The sequence below is a fragment of the Zymoseptoria tritici genome, chromosome 10, assembly GCF_000219625.1.
Source record: "Zymoseptoria tritici IPO323 chromosome 10, whole genome shotgun sequence".
NCBI classification, from domain to species: Eukaryota; Fungi; Ascomycota; class Dothideomycetes; order Mycosphaerellales; family Mycosphaerellaceae; genus Zymoseptoria; species Zymoseptoria tritici.
This window is the reverse complement of record NC_018209.1, coordinates 531,151-546,428: the sequence shown is the minus strand read 5'-3', so window position 1 is coordinate 546,428 and position 15,278 is coordinate 531,151. Positions and strand designations below refer to the sequence as shown.

The window sequence follows — 15,278 nt, the reverse complement described above, 5'->3', positions numbered from 1 at the left end:
GCTTGCCGCTGCCCTCGGAAGTCTTCACATCGTTGCTGGGCGCCTTGGCGTCTCCGTTGCTGTTGTCGTTGGTAGACTCGGTGGGCTTGCTGCTCTCGGCGACTGGAGCGGTCTGCGGCTCAGCAGCTGAAGCTTCGGCCATGATGTGTGTGGTTTATGATTGAAAGATTTGGGTTGATGGTGTCGATGAAGGATTGAAGGATTTATATGACCGGCGGAGATCAGAAGGAGTCACCGCGCATGTGACAGAGAGTGAAGTAGAGATATGAGCAATGTGTGACCGTGAGTGAATGGCGGAGTTTCGGAAAATTCGAGCTCGAGGAAAGCACCCCGCCAAGTTGAGTTTCGCGAATCGCAGGAAAAGTCGAATGACTAAGCCCGCGGAGGAGACGATGGACCTCACATTACATGTCAAGAGGAGTACACGAAGAATTGCCTCGTTCCTCATCAGCATCTCCTCCTCGCGCAATGCCTCGCACAAAGCGCTTTCATGCGCTGAAGCGTCCTGTGAGCAATATTCGATGCGGTTCCACACTGCCATCACCGCTGACCGACATGCTCACAGAAACTCCGTCAAGATTGGTCAAAATGGAACCTTTACAACCTCACACGAGTCACAACACCCCCCGCATCAAATAAGACCTTCTTCCAGCAAAAATGGGCGGCCAAAAGTATGCTGCGATCATATCACAATCCCGATGTTCGTGAGGGCACGTGGACACGGATGTTCGACAGGCGATTACCGGCAGTGGTTCCGATGGATCATCGATATCTGGCGAAAGAGGACGGTAGCGAGATGGCAAAGGGACGAGGAATGGGAGTTGAGAAGAGCCCAGTCGAAGAGCAGGACGCTCGAACAGGCGCGGCACGCAACAGGGCCAACCAGAAGACGCCTTACATGCACATGACATTTCACCCTCTAGAGCGGCGGCTAGACACGTCCATATTTCGTGCTCTGTTCGCAAGCTCAACGCGGCAGGCCCGTCAATTTGTCGTGCATGGATTCGTCAAAGTCAACGGGAAGAAGATGAAATATCCTGGATACCAACTAAACCCGGGCGACATGTTCTCGGTCGAGCCAGACATGGTTCTATTCGCCACTGGAGCACGGAAGATGAAGAAGGACGATAACAGATCAAATCTGGAGGTTCAGCGGGCGTACTTGAAGCGGCAGGAGCGGGAGGAGGAGACCAACGAGCAGAGATCGCGAAGAAGGGAGCAAGAGGCGGAGGATGCCATGGAGGAAGACGTTGATGCGGAGGAGCTCGAGGATGGTGCATCACCTGGGGACGGCGTGGCTGTTGTGGATCCAAAGACAAATTACGGCACAGAGCTTCGAGCATTAATGAAGCGTGCCAAAGTCATTCTGGCCGACTCAAAGCGCGATTTGTCCGGCAAGAGCAAGATTGAACTACGAAACTTCACTCGCCAGGTCAAGACAGTATTTGCCAAGCTCAGAAAGACGGAGGAGTCTGAGACAGAGGCAACACTCGAAGGGCTGGAGACCACATTGGCCGAGATCTTGACGAAAGTACCACAGGATTCCGTGCCACAAAGCGAGAACCCTGCAAGCACGGAAGTGACAGATGCAGCAGCATCAAGCGAAACACCTGCACAGTCGATAAAAGAGAACGCCAATCGCGCACGAAAGGACGCCGAGCTTCTTCACGCCGCCCTGGAACGAGCTCGCGCAAATCCAATTGATCAATCAAAGCCATATGCGACACCCTGGGAACCACGAGAGTTCATGAGTGCATTTGCGTTCATACCGAGATATTTGGAAGTCAACCAGAATATTTGCTCGGCGGTCTACCTGCGGCATCCTGTTGCGCGACCTGGGCTTGCGGAGGTTCCAACTCCTTTTTCAGCAGAAACGATGGCGCTGGGATTCAACTGGTATCTACGAAGGAGATGAGCGTGTCTCCTGGCATGGGTGGTGCTCAGTGTATCATATTCGGGCGTCATGTGCCATACCACAGGATTGTACGATGTACATTTCAAGGAAGCGATCCCTGCGAAGGATTCAAATTCGACTTGACTCCTCTTTGTCCATTGCTCTTCAGCCTCCGAAACTCTGATGTCGTTGCTGTTCGTTCATTCAAGTTCGCCTGACAGCAAAGGACAGTCGATATCTCCACATGCATTTGCCATATGCTTTCTTAACACAGACCGAATCAGTAAAGATCGGCAGTTCTACCGCTTCCTTCGCATCCTTCAAACCTCCTTGAGAAGACCTTCGTCCTTTTTTTACAGCTGGACGTGGCTCCTCAATTGCAGCAGACTGAACATCGAGACAGATCCGACAGCCTCGAGAAGCCCCACTGCGATCAATAGCCTCCTCTCTTCCAGCCGGATACCCAAATCACAATGCTGCAAGGTATATGGCCATTCCCATTTCTGGGATGGGTGTCCACGATTGTCCTCCTAGAGCTCTGTCTCCCGCCAGTCCACCTCATACATTTCGCCGTACCCGCACTTTGGCTCTTCGTGGGCTTGGGCCAATGCCGGAATCGTCGACACAGTCAGAACGAGCCCCGCCCCGAGTCCTTACTACAACACTACATCCTCTCTCCACTGGATGCTATCCTCGGTCCACAGCCATAGATGAGGAGCTCTGCTATCGCTGCGAAGGACATTCCAGCTGTCGTCCTGTGGTTATATGGGTTGGGGACATCCGAATGTGTACATGTCGGCGTTCGGTTTCATCCTACTGCTGGGTGCGACTGATGACTGAGGTCATGTCGGCTTAATGACAACCTCTGGCTTGAATCGCCTGTGCTAGGCTCAAGGTCAAACATCGGGCAAGAATCATGTGCGCGTCCGCGGCAGTGCTGATCATACAATCGTACCTCCATCTCTCCCCTCAAACTGCAACACGCCAAACTGACCCAATCAAGCCCACCTCGTGCGGTGCATTTCATAAGAAAGCGTAGAGACACATTGCCGACCAGACAGACCGTGAGACCAACGATCCCGATGCACATATCCCCGATTGTCCGCGCAACTTTCGCCGTACAGGTATCGCTCGGTTGGCTTGGATGGTGCAGTTTGAGCGGAAGCACGGAGGTATGGTACCAAGACGACCTTTATTCGCACGACTGGGAGGAAGGAAAAGAAAGTCACGAAGAGTCTGCCATTCAAATTGCTGCCGTTTCATATACACAATCGCTCATGCAGCCATCGGGATTTCCTGCAAGTCATTCACCACACACATCAATTCCAGAACGGCAGTTCACCGAGCCGCGTCGATCTCTCGAGAGGACTCTAGTAGTACGCCCAAGCTTCCGGATATCTGGTGTAGTCGTTCTGCCACTCGAATCTAACACAGCCCTCCTTGAGATCCTGGACTCTGCTCGCCGCCCACACCTTGAACTCGGAGCTTCCGTATTCCTTTGGGCACATTATCCAATCTTGCGCTTCGAACTTCAACAGGGCACCGTCTCCAATTTCAAAGCCAGTGAAGGTCGCGTGGCCGTCAGTGCGGAGGCGGTGTGCCTCAACAAATCGCAGCTGGCCATCGTCTCTGACGTAGACCCTCTGGCCGCCGGGCACATTGACATCGAGATTGAGCTGACCCGTGCCTTCTGCGAAGGAGAAGATGGTCTTGTCGGTGTTGGCTTGTTTGTCTTGCTCTTCGGAGAAGGTCCTGGTGTCTTTGCCGATCCCTGGAAAGTGTGTTAGTGGCGAGCTGCGGGCGGAAGACAATGGAGCGAGCAGGCTTACAGAATCTCTTGTCGTTGGCATTGATCGGGAAGCCGAGGTCGCCACCCACGTAAAGGGCGGTTGCAGTGAAGTTGAGAGGGGCGTCTGGGAGGGGATCGAATGTTGTACCCGGCGGAATCGCACGGATCGGGCCAGCGGCGGCCACGGCAGCGAAGAGGAGGGCACAAGCAGTCTTCATTGTTGCGGTTGGTGGTCTGCTCAGGAAAGATGTGTGTTTTGAATGTGTTTTTGCTTTTTGAATGTAAGCTGTTGATTATTGAAGAGTCCTGAGAGGCGCTGCGCGAGGACCTTTACACCATGGCTTGAGCACGATGGCGAATCTTCTTTCCAAGCGTCCAGTTCCCTCACTACCGGCAGTCGCTGTGCTGTCCGTCCGGACTCGAGTTGCTAATTTTGGCCGCTGGCCAACTCATGATCCTTGTCGTTGGCATGGGCGAAGACCATGAGCCCATGCTTTCGGAGGGTGCGGGAAGTGTGAGCACTCTCAAAGCCGTCTAGACCCTCTGAAGAGCGCCAAATCTGTCTCTACGGACTGAGCGCCGTCCTGCCATTGCTTGAAAGAGATTAAGCCTGTGCGGAATACGAGGCAGATCTCCCTGTAGCCTCGTGAATGATGGAGTAAAAGTGGAGGAACCGGGTTCACCTGCAGATTAGCGCGGAGCATACAAATAGCATGGAGGTCAGGGTCGACCCATGTATATGTTCTCGCACCTCCGCAGATACCCTCGTGTGAGATCGACTTTTTGTACGACCTGCAGCTCTGACTACACACTCGTAGGGCATTTGATACCGATCGAAGCCTTGGTGGGACAGCATGAGAGCTGACGCTCGTATTGTGCAGCGTGTCGGAGTGCCGTCCACTTCGGGAAGTTAGGTGATCGCCATACCTCGATTGGTTCATTTCTTTGAACACAGGCATTTGGGCTCGTGCCGATTTCGAACGGGCGGCACTCCGATGCGCTGACCGGCTGTAACTGACTTTGTTCACTGTGAAGTTCGGCGGTCCGAGCTCTGAACAGTGGAAGCAGGCGTGCATGCTGTCGTTGATTTAGACGAACAACAGTCGATCCCTTTGAAGATCTCAGCAGATGATGAAAGAATTGGTGACGCCATATCCTGAGCACAGATTTGGTAACGACAGTGTATTTTTTTTTTGCTTTTTGAGTGACCGAGCGGTCTTAGTCATCCAATTTCTCCATTCCCATCATTTGCTTCGTATATCACGTCCTCCATGTCATCCACAGCCTCCGTGCCCTTCATGTCCCGCCTAATAGTAGGAGTAAGCAGCTGGGAATGCCGAGGCCTCGACCTCGAACTTGAAGTCAACACAGGCTTCATATCCCGTCACGATCCTCGTCCTGCTTGCCGCCCAGATCGAATAGTTGCCCAACTCTGGGTCGCCCTGAGGGCAGGCTATGAAGTCCTGTCCCTCATAGCGCAAGTAGCCGTCAGAAAACTCGAAGCCCTTGTAGATGGCGTAATTGGCTTCCCACATGACAGGGTGGAACAGTCTGAACTTGAGCTCGCCGCTGGGCAGGATGTAGACAGCCTGACCGTAGTCTGCCTGAGTGTCGAGGAAAAGCTGGTCGTCACCAGGGATCATGCGGAAGATGGTCGTATTCGTGTTTGCTTGCTTGACGGGATCTTCGGAGTAGGTCCTGGTGTATTTGCCGAACCCTGAATCGAAATTGTGTCAGTGATGGATTCAGTGTGGGAGGATGCAAGAGGGTATGTGCTCACAGAAGGAAAGATCATTGGCATCGACGTGGGTGCCAGTGCTGTGAGGGAGGAAGCCGCCAGGTACGTCCAGACGTCCTTCAAAGCGAAGAATGCGGATGGCGCTGCCTGAGGTGTCGCCAGATTGAGGTGCCGGCGCTGGAACAGCGGCAGCCAAAGCGGCGAAGAGGATGGCGCAGGCGGACTTCATTGTTGCGATTTGTGTCGATGCTTGGACTGACTTGTTGTGATGTTGTGATGATGTGAGGCTATTGAGTAGGTTGAGAATGCTGATTGTGCGTTGTAGTGGAGATGATGTTGTCGAGATGCTTTGATGATAGTTCACTTGACGGGTTGCACACGGCTCTTTATGGGCAAATGGCGCTTCACCAGGAAACGTCCATGGCTCTACACAGCTTCGCAATGCATGTTGTCGGGAGACGCGGCTGCTTGTTTCGACGATTGAAAGCCCATGATCCTTGCGTCAATCGTCCTCGCCGACTCTTCGGATCAGCCAACAAGGACCAGCAGTGTGTTGCGACAGTCAATCTCATGGTAAGTGCGGGAAAGATCGAGCGGGCCATCCCAGTAAGCTCGTATCTGAGCAAAAGCCAAAGAGGGGAAGTCAAATCGACCAGGCCATCGGCGAAAAGCCCAATAATAGACTTATCCCTGCACACGACGATGGCAGGCAATCGGCGCTGATTCCGCTGAAGCTCGTATCTTTTGATCTTTCTTTAGCGATCACGGCTTTGGAGTTTGCACAATGAACGAACTTCCCAATGTAGGACGATGATCATCGGCTCGCTCCACGGACAGTCGTTACGCCGGAGTGATCACCACCGGCCTGATGAACCATAGTGATCGACGGTGCTCGCGCAGCTATGCTGTGTACCTTGACGATGGTACAGGCCATATTGAGCGCTTCACCTTTTACTTTCAGCGGGCGTCTTCCACTGGCGGATGCTGTCATGCTAGACTCTTGTACAAAAGGCTCCTTTGGAGGCGATGCCCAGTCGTGTCAACGCGTATTCCCAGATCTTCAAACGGCGCAGATGGAGCGGTTTTGAAGGTCTTTGTATCAGTCTATCCTTTCCGGTTGATCGCCGTTGAGTCGTCGTATCCGCATATATTGCATCCGTGGTTGTGCTTCGACTTGGCAGCCTGGCAGCTTCGATCATGGCGGAAACCTGTCGCGGCTGACATGGCAGACGCCTTTGTACTCGCCTGGTCAGGGACCCGAGTCACGGCCATGTCTTTGATGTAGGATTGTGAAAAGTGACTGATATGTAGAGTCTTGAGACGCCGTCTCTTGCTCGTGCCAATTTCACGACGTGACGCTAGTGCCAAGCTTCAAGCATCGCGTCCAACTTCACGTCGGTGACCGCGCATTTCCATGAACGGAGCACCAATGTTCCAGAATGCATCATCAATGATTGAGCCTACCGGCTGCAGCACGACGTCAACATGATACCAAACCGTATAGCTCGGCGGTGCGCAAGTCCCCTGCTGGACTCATGCCGAGCAGGACGATCACGCTTCACGCCGAGCCTGGCAGCGAGACGACATCAAAGTGGAGAGGCTGGCGATGACAATACAGGCCATATCACAACGGCACCTCAGGAAGGCATCATATTCTTCAACACCATCCTGCCGCCAAATCTACAATGGCTGTTTCGCATCACATCTACCACGCGCAAATTCGGCGGCAAAGGTGACAGCACAAAGGTCTCTGAGACGAGCTTCCAGGGCAGCTCGTACGCTGTAGTGAACCCGGCGAATGTACTTGAGAAAGCCACCAAGGAAGCTCAAGTCGGCAACGTGGAAGTCGTAGAAGTGCTGCCTCGATTTGGAGAGGGAGGAGCATTCCTCAAATTCCGTCACGATGGTAACAGCGATTCGAAGACTATTGCAGAGGCTGTTCGTCAACATCTGAAGCAGCACGCTGCCAGACCCTGGTGGAATCCCTTCCATGGTGTATCTGCCAGCCTTGTCTTTGGCAAACCATGGGTGGAAGACTTGTCGCGCCATCCTTCCCGCCGGCTTCGGGTCGAGTTTCTCCCGAGTGAGCCGGGTGCGGAAGTCGCTGAGCTTAGCCAGGAGCAGCTGTATAGCTTTTTCCGTCCGTTCGGCAAGCTCTCGGACATTGTCACGCAACCATCTGACTCGAAAGTCTTGCCGCGATTTGCTTACCTGGATTTCTTCCAAGGCAGAAGAGCAGTCATGGCAAAGAACTGTATGCACGGCTACCTGGTCACGGAAGCTCAGGGAGGCGGTAAGAGCGGAACTGTCCTACGTCTACTCTACGAGAAGAAGCAACGTGCCGGGTGGATCAAAGATTGGCTTTTCAGTCATCCTCGTATTGTGATTCCAATATTGGCAGCGCTCATCGCGAGTATCACGGTTGCTATCTTTGATCCTCTTCGAACTCTATCCATCAAAGCGCACATTACCCGAGCCTTCCACATCGAGGATAATGTGGTTTTCGCATGGTTCCGCCGGCAGGGTGAGGACCTGATCAACAGGGCGAAGCAACAATTCGGTCATGGCGGCGACGGAAGCGGCGGGATGCAGGTGGTCTGGGATGATCGACAAGAAGAGATCGAGCAGCTCAAATCCTGGCTCATCGAGTCCTCAGGCACCTTTATTGTGGTCCAAGGACCACGAGGCAGCGGCAAACGCGAGCTTGTCTTGGAGCATGCCCTTCGTCGACAGCGTGAAGCCAACCGAGTCTTGGTGATAGACTGCAAGCCGATACAAGAGGCGCGTGGCGATGCTGCGACGATTGCATCAGCTGCAAATCAAGTCGGATACCGACCAGTCTTCTCGTGGATGAACAACATCTCCGGGTTGATGGATCTGGCGGCGCAGGGTATGACCGGATCCAAGGCTGGCTTCAGCGAGACTTTGGAGAACCAGCTCGTGAAGATATGGACCAAGACATCTGCTGCGTTGAAGAGCATCGCACTTGACGGACGAAGGAAAGATGACAAGGACTACAAACTCGGTGAGGATGAATACTTGGAAGCTCACCCCGAATGTCGTCCAGTGGTGGTGATCGAGAACTTCCTCCACAAGAACTCTGAGCCCGGCGCAGCTCTCGTCTACGACAAACTCGCGGAATGGGCAGCGCGCTTGACAACCTCCAACATCGCCCACGTCATCTTCCTCACCAACGACGTGAGCTTCTCCAAATCTCTCAGCAAAGCGCTTCCCGACCGTGTCTTCCGCCAAATTTCTCTGGGCGACTGCTCACCCGACGTCGGCAAGCGCTACGTGATCAACCACCTCGACTTCGACGCACCCGACACTCCCCGCAAACCCAGCGACTCCCCCACAGACCCAGAAACTAAACCGCTCACTCCCTCTCAACAGCGCGAAGACCTCCAAGAACTAGACGAAGTCATGATTCTTCTCGGCGGCCGTCTCACAGATCTGGAGTTTTTCGCACGCCGGATTAAGGCCGGCGAATCGCCTCGCAAAGCCGTCCGCGAGATCATCGACCAATCCGCCTCGGAGATTCTCAAAATGTACCTTCTCCTCTCCTCTTCCTCTGACGGCGACTCTTCCCGACAGTGGACGCCCGCTCAAGCCTGGCTACTCGTCCGCAACCTCGCCGCCAACGATACCCTCCGCTACAACGAACTCCTCCTCTCTGCGCCGTTCAAGTCCCACGGTGACCGCGCGCTCGCCGCTCTCGAACAAGCCGAACTCATCACCGTAGCCTCCGTCAACGGCCGACCGCATTCCGTGAAACCCGGCAAACCAGTCTACGGCCCGGCCTTCCAGCGTCTCGTGCAAGACAACGTGCTGCGCGCGAAGATGGAGCTGGTGTTGCTGGGCGAGGCGATCGCTGGGGAGAATTCGGCGATTGACAAGCTGGAGCAGGAACTGCATTTGCTGAGTGAGTTGCCGAAACAGCCGAGGGAGTTGATTGATCGCGTGCAGTGGCTTGTGGGGAAGATTGCGAAGGGGCAGAAGAACATTGAGGGATTGGAGAGGGAGAGTGCGGAGATGAAGAGGATTCTGGAGACGGAGTTTTAGGGAACCGAGAGGAGGAACAGAATCAACAGATGAGTGGGCTGAGTTTTGCATGTGCGGATGAAGAGATACCATTTTGGATTCAGATTGGACAGGATCTGCTAGGCAGAGAACACCAGCGATTTGCGAGAGTTGGTCTACAGCATTGAATGAGGATTGCAACCAAAACCGCAGCAGGTCGAGGCGGCGGCGTGCTTCCTTGCCCCCCGATGAGTCTGCAAAGAAGTCAGAGAGTCCAAACGCCGTGGATCTGAGATACACTCTCAGCCTCGTCAAACCCCTCTCTGTCTGGAGGGAGTGAGGTAGGGATTGGATTGCAGACCTCGATAGATACTAGTCCAGGCCTGTTCCTGGACGCGGGATTTTCGGCCTTCCCCTCCTGCTTTCTTACACTTCTTCCTCCTTCGTCCACTTCTTTCCCTTTCTCCTCCCTTACTTCATTCCCCCCTGGCCAAGATCAACGCAGCCGCCCACTACATCGAATACCATCCAACAAATTCTTCCACCTGTCGCCGATTACATCAACTAAGATGCGATCCATTCTTCAAGGCCTCCTCGCTTGCGCCTTCGCGGTTGCCGTACAGGCCAAGTGCGTCTCCAACGGCAATGTAAACGGTACGCCATACGATACCTGTTGCTCTGTCCTACCAGTCGCTAATTCTTGTAGACATCTGCGCTTCGGCCGATAACTGCTGCGGCAGCCCCGGCTTGGATTGCTTCCAGGACGGGCCTCACAAAAGGTGTCACAGTATGTTGCCGCGCCCACGAGGGGTAAAGCAATCAATCGATCGATACTAACATCTTTGCAGCTGCGTGCGCCGAAGGCTACGACGACGGCGGGACCTATGGTTGGTGCCACCATGGGCAACGCTGCGATTGCTCGAAAGGTTGTCACTGCGTCAAAAAATGAACCTTGGAGGTAGAACGTTTCCGTGGATGAAAAAGTTGTGTCAATCCCCATTGCCTCTACGCTGCTCTCGTACAAGATCTTTCCACTCCATTCATCCCGTCTTGTCCACCGTAGGCGGCTAAACGTCTAGATGTAGCATGGAGATGTGTAAGCGCAGCCACTGACCGTATCGGGCTGAGACTTATATAGCCCGCTCTCGTTAAAATCCTCGACGGTGCCGTTACCTTCTTTCTTCTTGGACTAGCAATCATATCTCGCTTGACTAAAAGGTCGATATCCTAGGAGGACATTCTTTAAGCGGGTCGGTCTTGGAGGTGGAGATGGTCCTAACCGAGATCCGCCTTTCTGGACACTCGCGAGCCTTATGAAGGAGAACGATGGATATGGATTTCACTCGGCTTCGGACGTGGCGGGAGCGACTGCAAGAGATGAGCTTGCGCCCGACGTGGATGAGATGAATCTGTTGTCGATGACGCTTCGTGAAGGGCGGCGGAGTCCGGACTGTGCGGAGTATGTTTGGGTGAATGCAAAAGATGAGCGGAGTGTCCTCTGGAATTGAGAAAGTCTTCCGGATGGATGTCCTCTGCACGAGTCTGGTGAAGAACGAGTCCGTTGAAATTCGTGGTCACGTCTGGACCCCACGGCCGCTTGAGTGTCCCAGTCGATGGAGTCTCTTTTGCCCTGTTTGGGCACATTTTGGCAGGTTTGAGAATTCGCAGTTGCTCGGATTCGTCGGGGACAGTAACCCTGCTCGTGCTCTATTATTGTCCACACCCAACAGCCAACACCCTGTCCGGTCCGCACGCCGTTCCCTTCCAGGCCTGTTCCGTAACGCGGGCTTCCGGCCTCGCTCCTTCTTACTTATTACACTTCTTTCTCCTTCGTCCACTTCCTCTTTTCTTCCTCCCACTTCCGTCTCCGACCCTCTCTCCTAGCCAAAATTGACGCAGCCGCCCACCACATCGATTATCCTCCAACACATCCGTCCACCTATTGCCGGATACATTGCCCTTTGATACCTACGAAGATGCCCTCCGTTCCTCAATTCCTCCTCGCTTTCGCCTTCGCGGTGGCTGTACAGGCTAAGTGCCTCGGCATCGGCGGTATGCTATACGATCGTGTTTCTCTGTTCTACTAGTTACTAACTCTTAGAATAGATGTCTGCGGTCACGGTAACCATTGCTGCAACTACCCCTCGACCGACTGCCTTCAGGACGGGCAATACCCAAGGTGTCATAGTATGTTGCGAGCGTGCCTACGAGGTCTAAAGCAATCAATTGATCGATACTAACATCTTACAGCTCCGTGCACCCACCAACAGTCTGGTTGGTGCCCTGGCAACGCACTCTGTGATTGCCAGGGCGAGAGTTGTGTTTGCATCTAGAGGTGCTGTCGATGGAAAGAGCAGTGCATCGATCGCAATGTAAGTCTTGTCGTTGCCTCCCAACCACTCCATGCCGGACGTGTGTGTGTGCGATAAGGGTCCTTTTGCTGATCTCGATGCTGCCGATGTAGGAATATTGTGATCACAGCACTCTCCTCTGTATCGCAGCAGCTTAAGAAATCATATATCCGGGAGATCCGACCATGTTCGCTCTTTGGGTTTCCTCTTCCAGCTTGTAGTGATGGAAGCTCGGCCATGGAGATTGTTTTTTGCGCCCGCTTTCCAGGGGCGTTTGCAGAGTTGGGATAACGCACTTCGACACACTCTACGACATCAATACAATGACTGCTGTACAAACAGTCCCACTCGCTTCATCCTGTCCCGTTTGACTTGCAGCATGGCGTCCACACGTACAGTGCATCGAACGCTCTCTGCGTGAGTACGGTGCCCGGAGAACGAAAATCATCATCGTCCACCTGAGCGACGGAGCAGACGGACAGCGCTCACGAGCGAATCATGGTGGACTTTTAACGCCCGCAGTGGTAAGATGCCTCCCTACGTTGCAAGGAAGCGGTCTTCCTCTCGCGAGACGACGACTACACTCTGGACGCCGCCGGTCGTTCCGTCACGGAGCGGTATCGTCGCGGCAAGTTATCTGTGCCGCTCTTTAAGCGTACATGTCGACTACCTGCAGTATTATTTAGCCGTCACCGTAAGTTACCAACACATGTTGTGGACACGGCCATGTACCATGAATGACAGTGCCATGATAGCTGACCGATACATTCTTCTAAGCTGTTCGGGGAGCGTACCTGTACACGTGCATGTAAGTTATCTTGCACGGGTTTTGAGGCGTGCCCGTAACGTATGTGACACGCCAACATCTTGGGCCATGGCAATGGTATTTCATGTGGCAACATGGCAACGAGACCTTGTCCAAAGCTCATCGAGAGAAGACAACGACGGACCACATTCGCGAAAACATGAGACAGCAGGCACAAGACAATTTTTCGAACATTCTTTGATTGAAGCTACCTCTGTCGAGGTCAACTGAGCTACGTTACAGCTGGATGCTTTTCCATCCCATCATAAGCATCGTGGTGAAGTCCCATGCAAAAACAAAACATCTCTAAACCCTTTTGTGAAACGCCGTGCTACCATGCTGGAGAGAGCAAGAAGGAAGACTTCGAACCGAACCGCATCAAGGCGAAGACATTTAGTCAACCTCCTCGACGGTTGGGCCGTCATCTCCACCAGCACCTGGGGCGCCACCAGGAGCACCACCTGGCATGCCGCCGCCGGGCATACCGCCGGGCATGCCGCCCTCAGCTCCACCGTAGAACTTCATCATGATGGGGTTGGCGACGGACTCGAGGTCCTTCTGGGTGCTCTCGTACTCGTCCTTGGTGGCGGTCTGGTTGTCGTCGAGCCAAGTGACGGTCTCATCGATCTTGGCCTTGAGAGTCTCCTTGTCGCCGGCCTCGAGCTTCTCGTCGACCTTGGAGTCGGAGAGGGTGTTCTTGAGCGAGTAGGCGTACGACTCGAGGCCGTTCTTGGCCTGGATGCGGGCAGACTCGGCCTCATCCTCGTCCTTGTACTTCTCGGCCTCAGCCAACATGCGCTCAATCTCCTCCTTGGACAAGCGGCCCTTGTCGTTGGTGATGACAATCTTGTTGGTCTTGCCGGTGCCCTTCTCGAGAGCGGAGACGTTCATGATGCCGTTGGCGTCAAGGTCGAAGGTGACCTCGATCTGGGGAACACCGCGGGGAGCAGGTGGGATACCAGTGAGCTCGAACTTGCCCATGAGGTTGTTGTCCTTCGTGCGGGCACGCTCGCCCTCGAAGACCTGGATGAGCACACCGGGCTGGTTGTCGGAGAAGGTCGAAAAAGTCTCGGACTTCTTGGTGGGGATGGTGGTGTTGCGCTTGATGAGAGGAGTCATGACACCACCAGCAGTCTCGATACCGAGAGACAACGGCGCGACGTCGAGGAGCAGGATCTCGTTGGTGGACTTGCTGGAAGTGTCACCGGAGAGAATGGCGGCCTGAACGGCGGCACCATAGGCGACAGCCTCATCGGGGTTGATGGAGCGGTTGGGCTCCTTGCCGTTGAAGAAGTCGGAGACCATCTTCTGGACCTTGGGGATACGGGTGGATCCACCGACCAAGACGATCTCGTGGACGGAGGACTTGTCGATCTTGGCGTCGCGGAGGGTGCGCTCGACGGGCTCCATGGTGGAGCGGAAGAGGTCCTGGCACAGCTCCTCGAAGCGGGCACGGGTGATGGAGGTGTAGAAGTCGACACCCTCGTAGAGCGAGTCGATCTCGATGGAGGTCTGTGCGGAGGAAGAGAGAGTGCGCTTCGCACGCTCGCAAGCGGTGCGCAGGCGGCGGAGTGCGCGGGCGTTGGATGTGAGATCCTGTGAAAAGTTAGCATGTGTCTCGTGGGTATTGGGCACACAGGGAATGTCACTTGCCTTCTTATTCTTCCTCTTGAATTCGTTAACGAAGTGGTTGACAAGGCGGTTGTCAAAGTCCTCTCCTCCCAAATGAGTGTCTCCAGCAGTGGACTTCACCTCGAAGATGCCCTCCTCAATGGTGAGAAGGGAAACATCGAAGGTACCACCACCCAAGTCGAAGATGAGCACGTTGCGCTCGCCCTCAGTCTTCTTGTCGAGACCGTAGGCAATGGCAGCGGCGGTAGGCTCGTTGATGATGCGCAGGACGTTCAGGCCGGCAATGAGACCAGCGTCCTTGGTTGCTTGACGCTGCGAGTCGTTGAAGTATGCTGGGACAGTCACAACGGCGTTGTTGACGGTGCCACCAAGGTATGCCTCCGCAGTCTCGCGCATCTTGGTAAGAACCATTGATGAAATCTCCTCTGGTGTGAACTGCTTCTCCTCGCCCTTGAACTCGACCTGCATCACCGGCTTGCCACCCTTGTTGATGACCTTGAATGGGAAGTGCTTCATGTCGGCCTGCACCTCAGCATCGTCGAACTTCCGGCCGATCAGGCGCTTGGCGTCGAAGACTGTGTTGACTGGGTTCATGGCGACTTGGTTCTTTGCAGAGTCACCGATGAGGCGCTCGGTGTCGGTGAAGGCGACGAACGAGGGTGTTGTGCGGTTACCCTGGTCGTTGGCAATGATCTCAATGCGGTCATCTCTGTAGATACCCACACATGAGTAGGTCGTACCCAAGTCGATACCGATTGCTGGTGCCATGGTGAAGGTAGTTGTGTCGTAAGTGTGTGTGGAGTGTGTTGCTCGTGCAATTGGGGTGTCAAAGAAGCTGCGCTGAGTGTTGGGTATCAAAGAGTGAGGAAGTGGTGGATGTGTGTTTGTGCAGGAAGGAAAGAAGGAGCGGCCTGGAAAATGTTGATATGCTGCTTGCAGAGCTTCCCGCCCTGGCCTTGGCTGATGCGTCAGCGGGGTTAGACACTTCGAGAAATTCTCGAAGCTTCCTCGTGCACGTCACATCGGTCTCATGTGCGGTGTCGGTGTGT

The 15,278-nt window shown here is 54.2% G+C and overlaps 5 protein-coding genes across 5 annotated transcripts; 2 read left to right on the top strand and 3 right to left on the bottom strand.

The window, feature by feature from the left end:
- Positions 1-468: 468 nt before the first annotated feature.
- On the top strand, positions 469-2,107 carry MYCGRDRAFT_110991 (uncharacterized protein; the record flags this gene model as incomplete). Its single annotated transcript, XM_003849122.1, has 2 exons — positions 469-507; positions 566-2,107. 2 exons carry the CDS (start codon positions 469-471, stop codon positions 1,913-1,915), a joined length of 1,389 nt encoding a protein of 462 aa, XP_003849170.1.
- A 1,147-nt stretch (positions 2,108-3,254) lies between these two features.
- MYCGRDRAFT_105896 (uncharacterized protein) lies at positions 3,255-4,119 on the bottom strand (the record flags this gene model as incomplete). Its single annotated transcript, XM_003848776.1, has 2 exons — positions 3,255-3,665; positions 3,724-4,119. 2 exons carry the CDS (start codon positions 3,899-3,901, stop codon positions 3,265-3,267), a joined length of 579 nt encoding a protein of 192 aa, XP_003848824.1.
- Positions 4,120-4,954: 835 nt separating this feature from the next.
- Positions 4,955-9,483, top strand: MYCGRDRAFT_101384 (uncharacterized protein; the record flags this gene model as incomplete). Its single annotated transcript, XM_003849123.1, has 3 exons — positions 4,955-5,002; positions 5,500-5,503; positions 6,998-9,483. 3 exons carry the CDS (start codon positions 4,955-4,957, stop codon positions 9,481-9,483), a joined length of 2,538 nt encoding a protein of 845 aa, XP_003849171.1.
- A 1,820-nt stretch (positions 9,484-11,303) lies between these two features.
- Positions 11,304-12,016, bottom strand: MYCGRDRAFT_82331 (uncharacterized protein; the record flags this gene model as incomplete). Its single annotated transcript, XM_003848775.1, has 4 exons — positions 11,304-11,493; positions 11,548-11,628; positions 11,692-11,813; positions 11,906-12,016. The coding sequence occupies 2 exons, from the start codon at positions 11,568-11,570 to the stop codon at positions 11,322-11,324; spliced, it is 195 nt and encodes a 64-aa protein (XP_003848823.1).
- Positions 12,017-12,780: 764 nt separating this feature from the next.
- On the bottom strand, positions 12,781-15,105 carry MYCGRDRAFT_105895 (Hsp70 family protein; the record flags this gene model as incomplete). Its single annotated transcript, XM_003848774.1, has 2 exons — positions 12,781-14,193; positions 14,251-15,105. The coding sequence occupies 2 exons, from the start codon at positions 14,995-14,997 to the stop codon at positions 12,991-12,993; spliced, it is 1,950 nt and encodes a 649-aa protein (XP_003848822.1).
- Between the last annotated feature and the right edge of the window lie 173 nt (positions 15,106-15,278).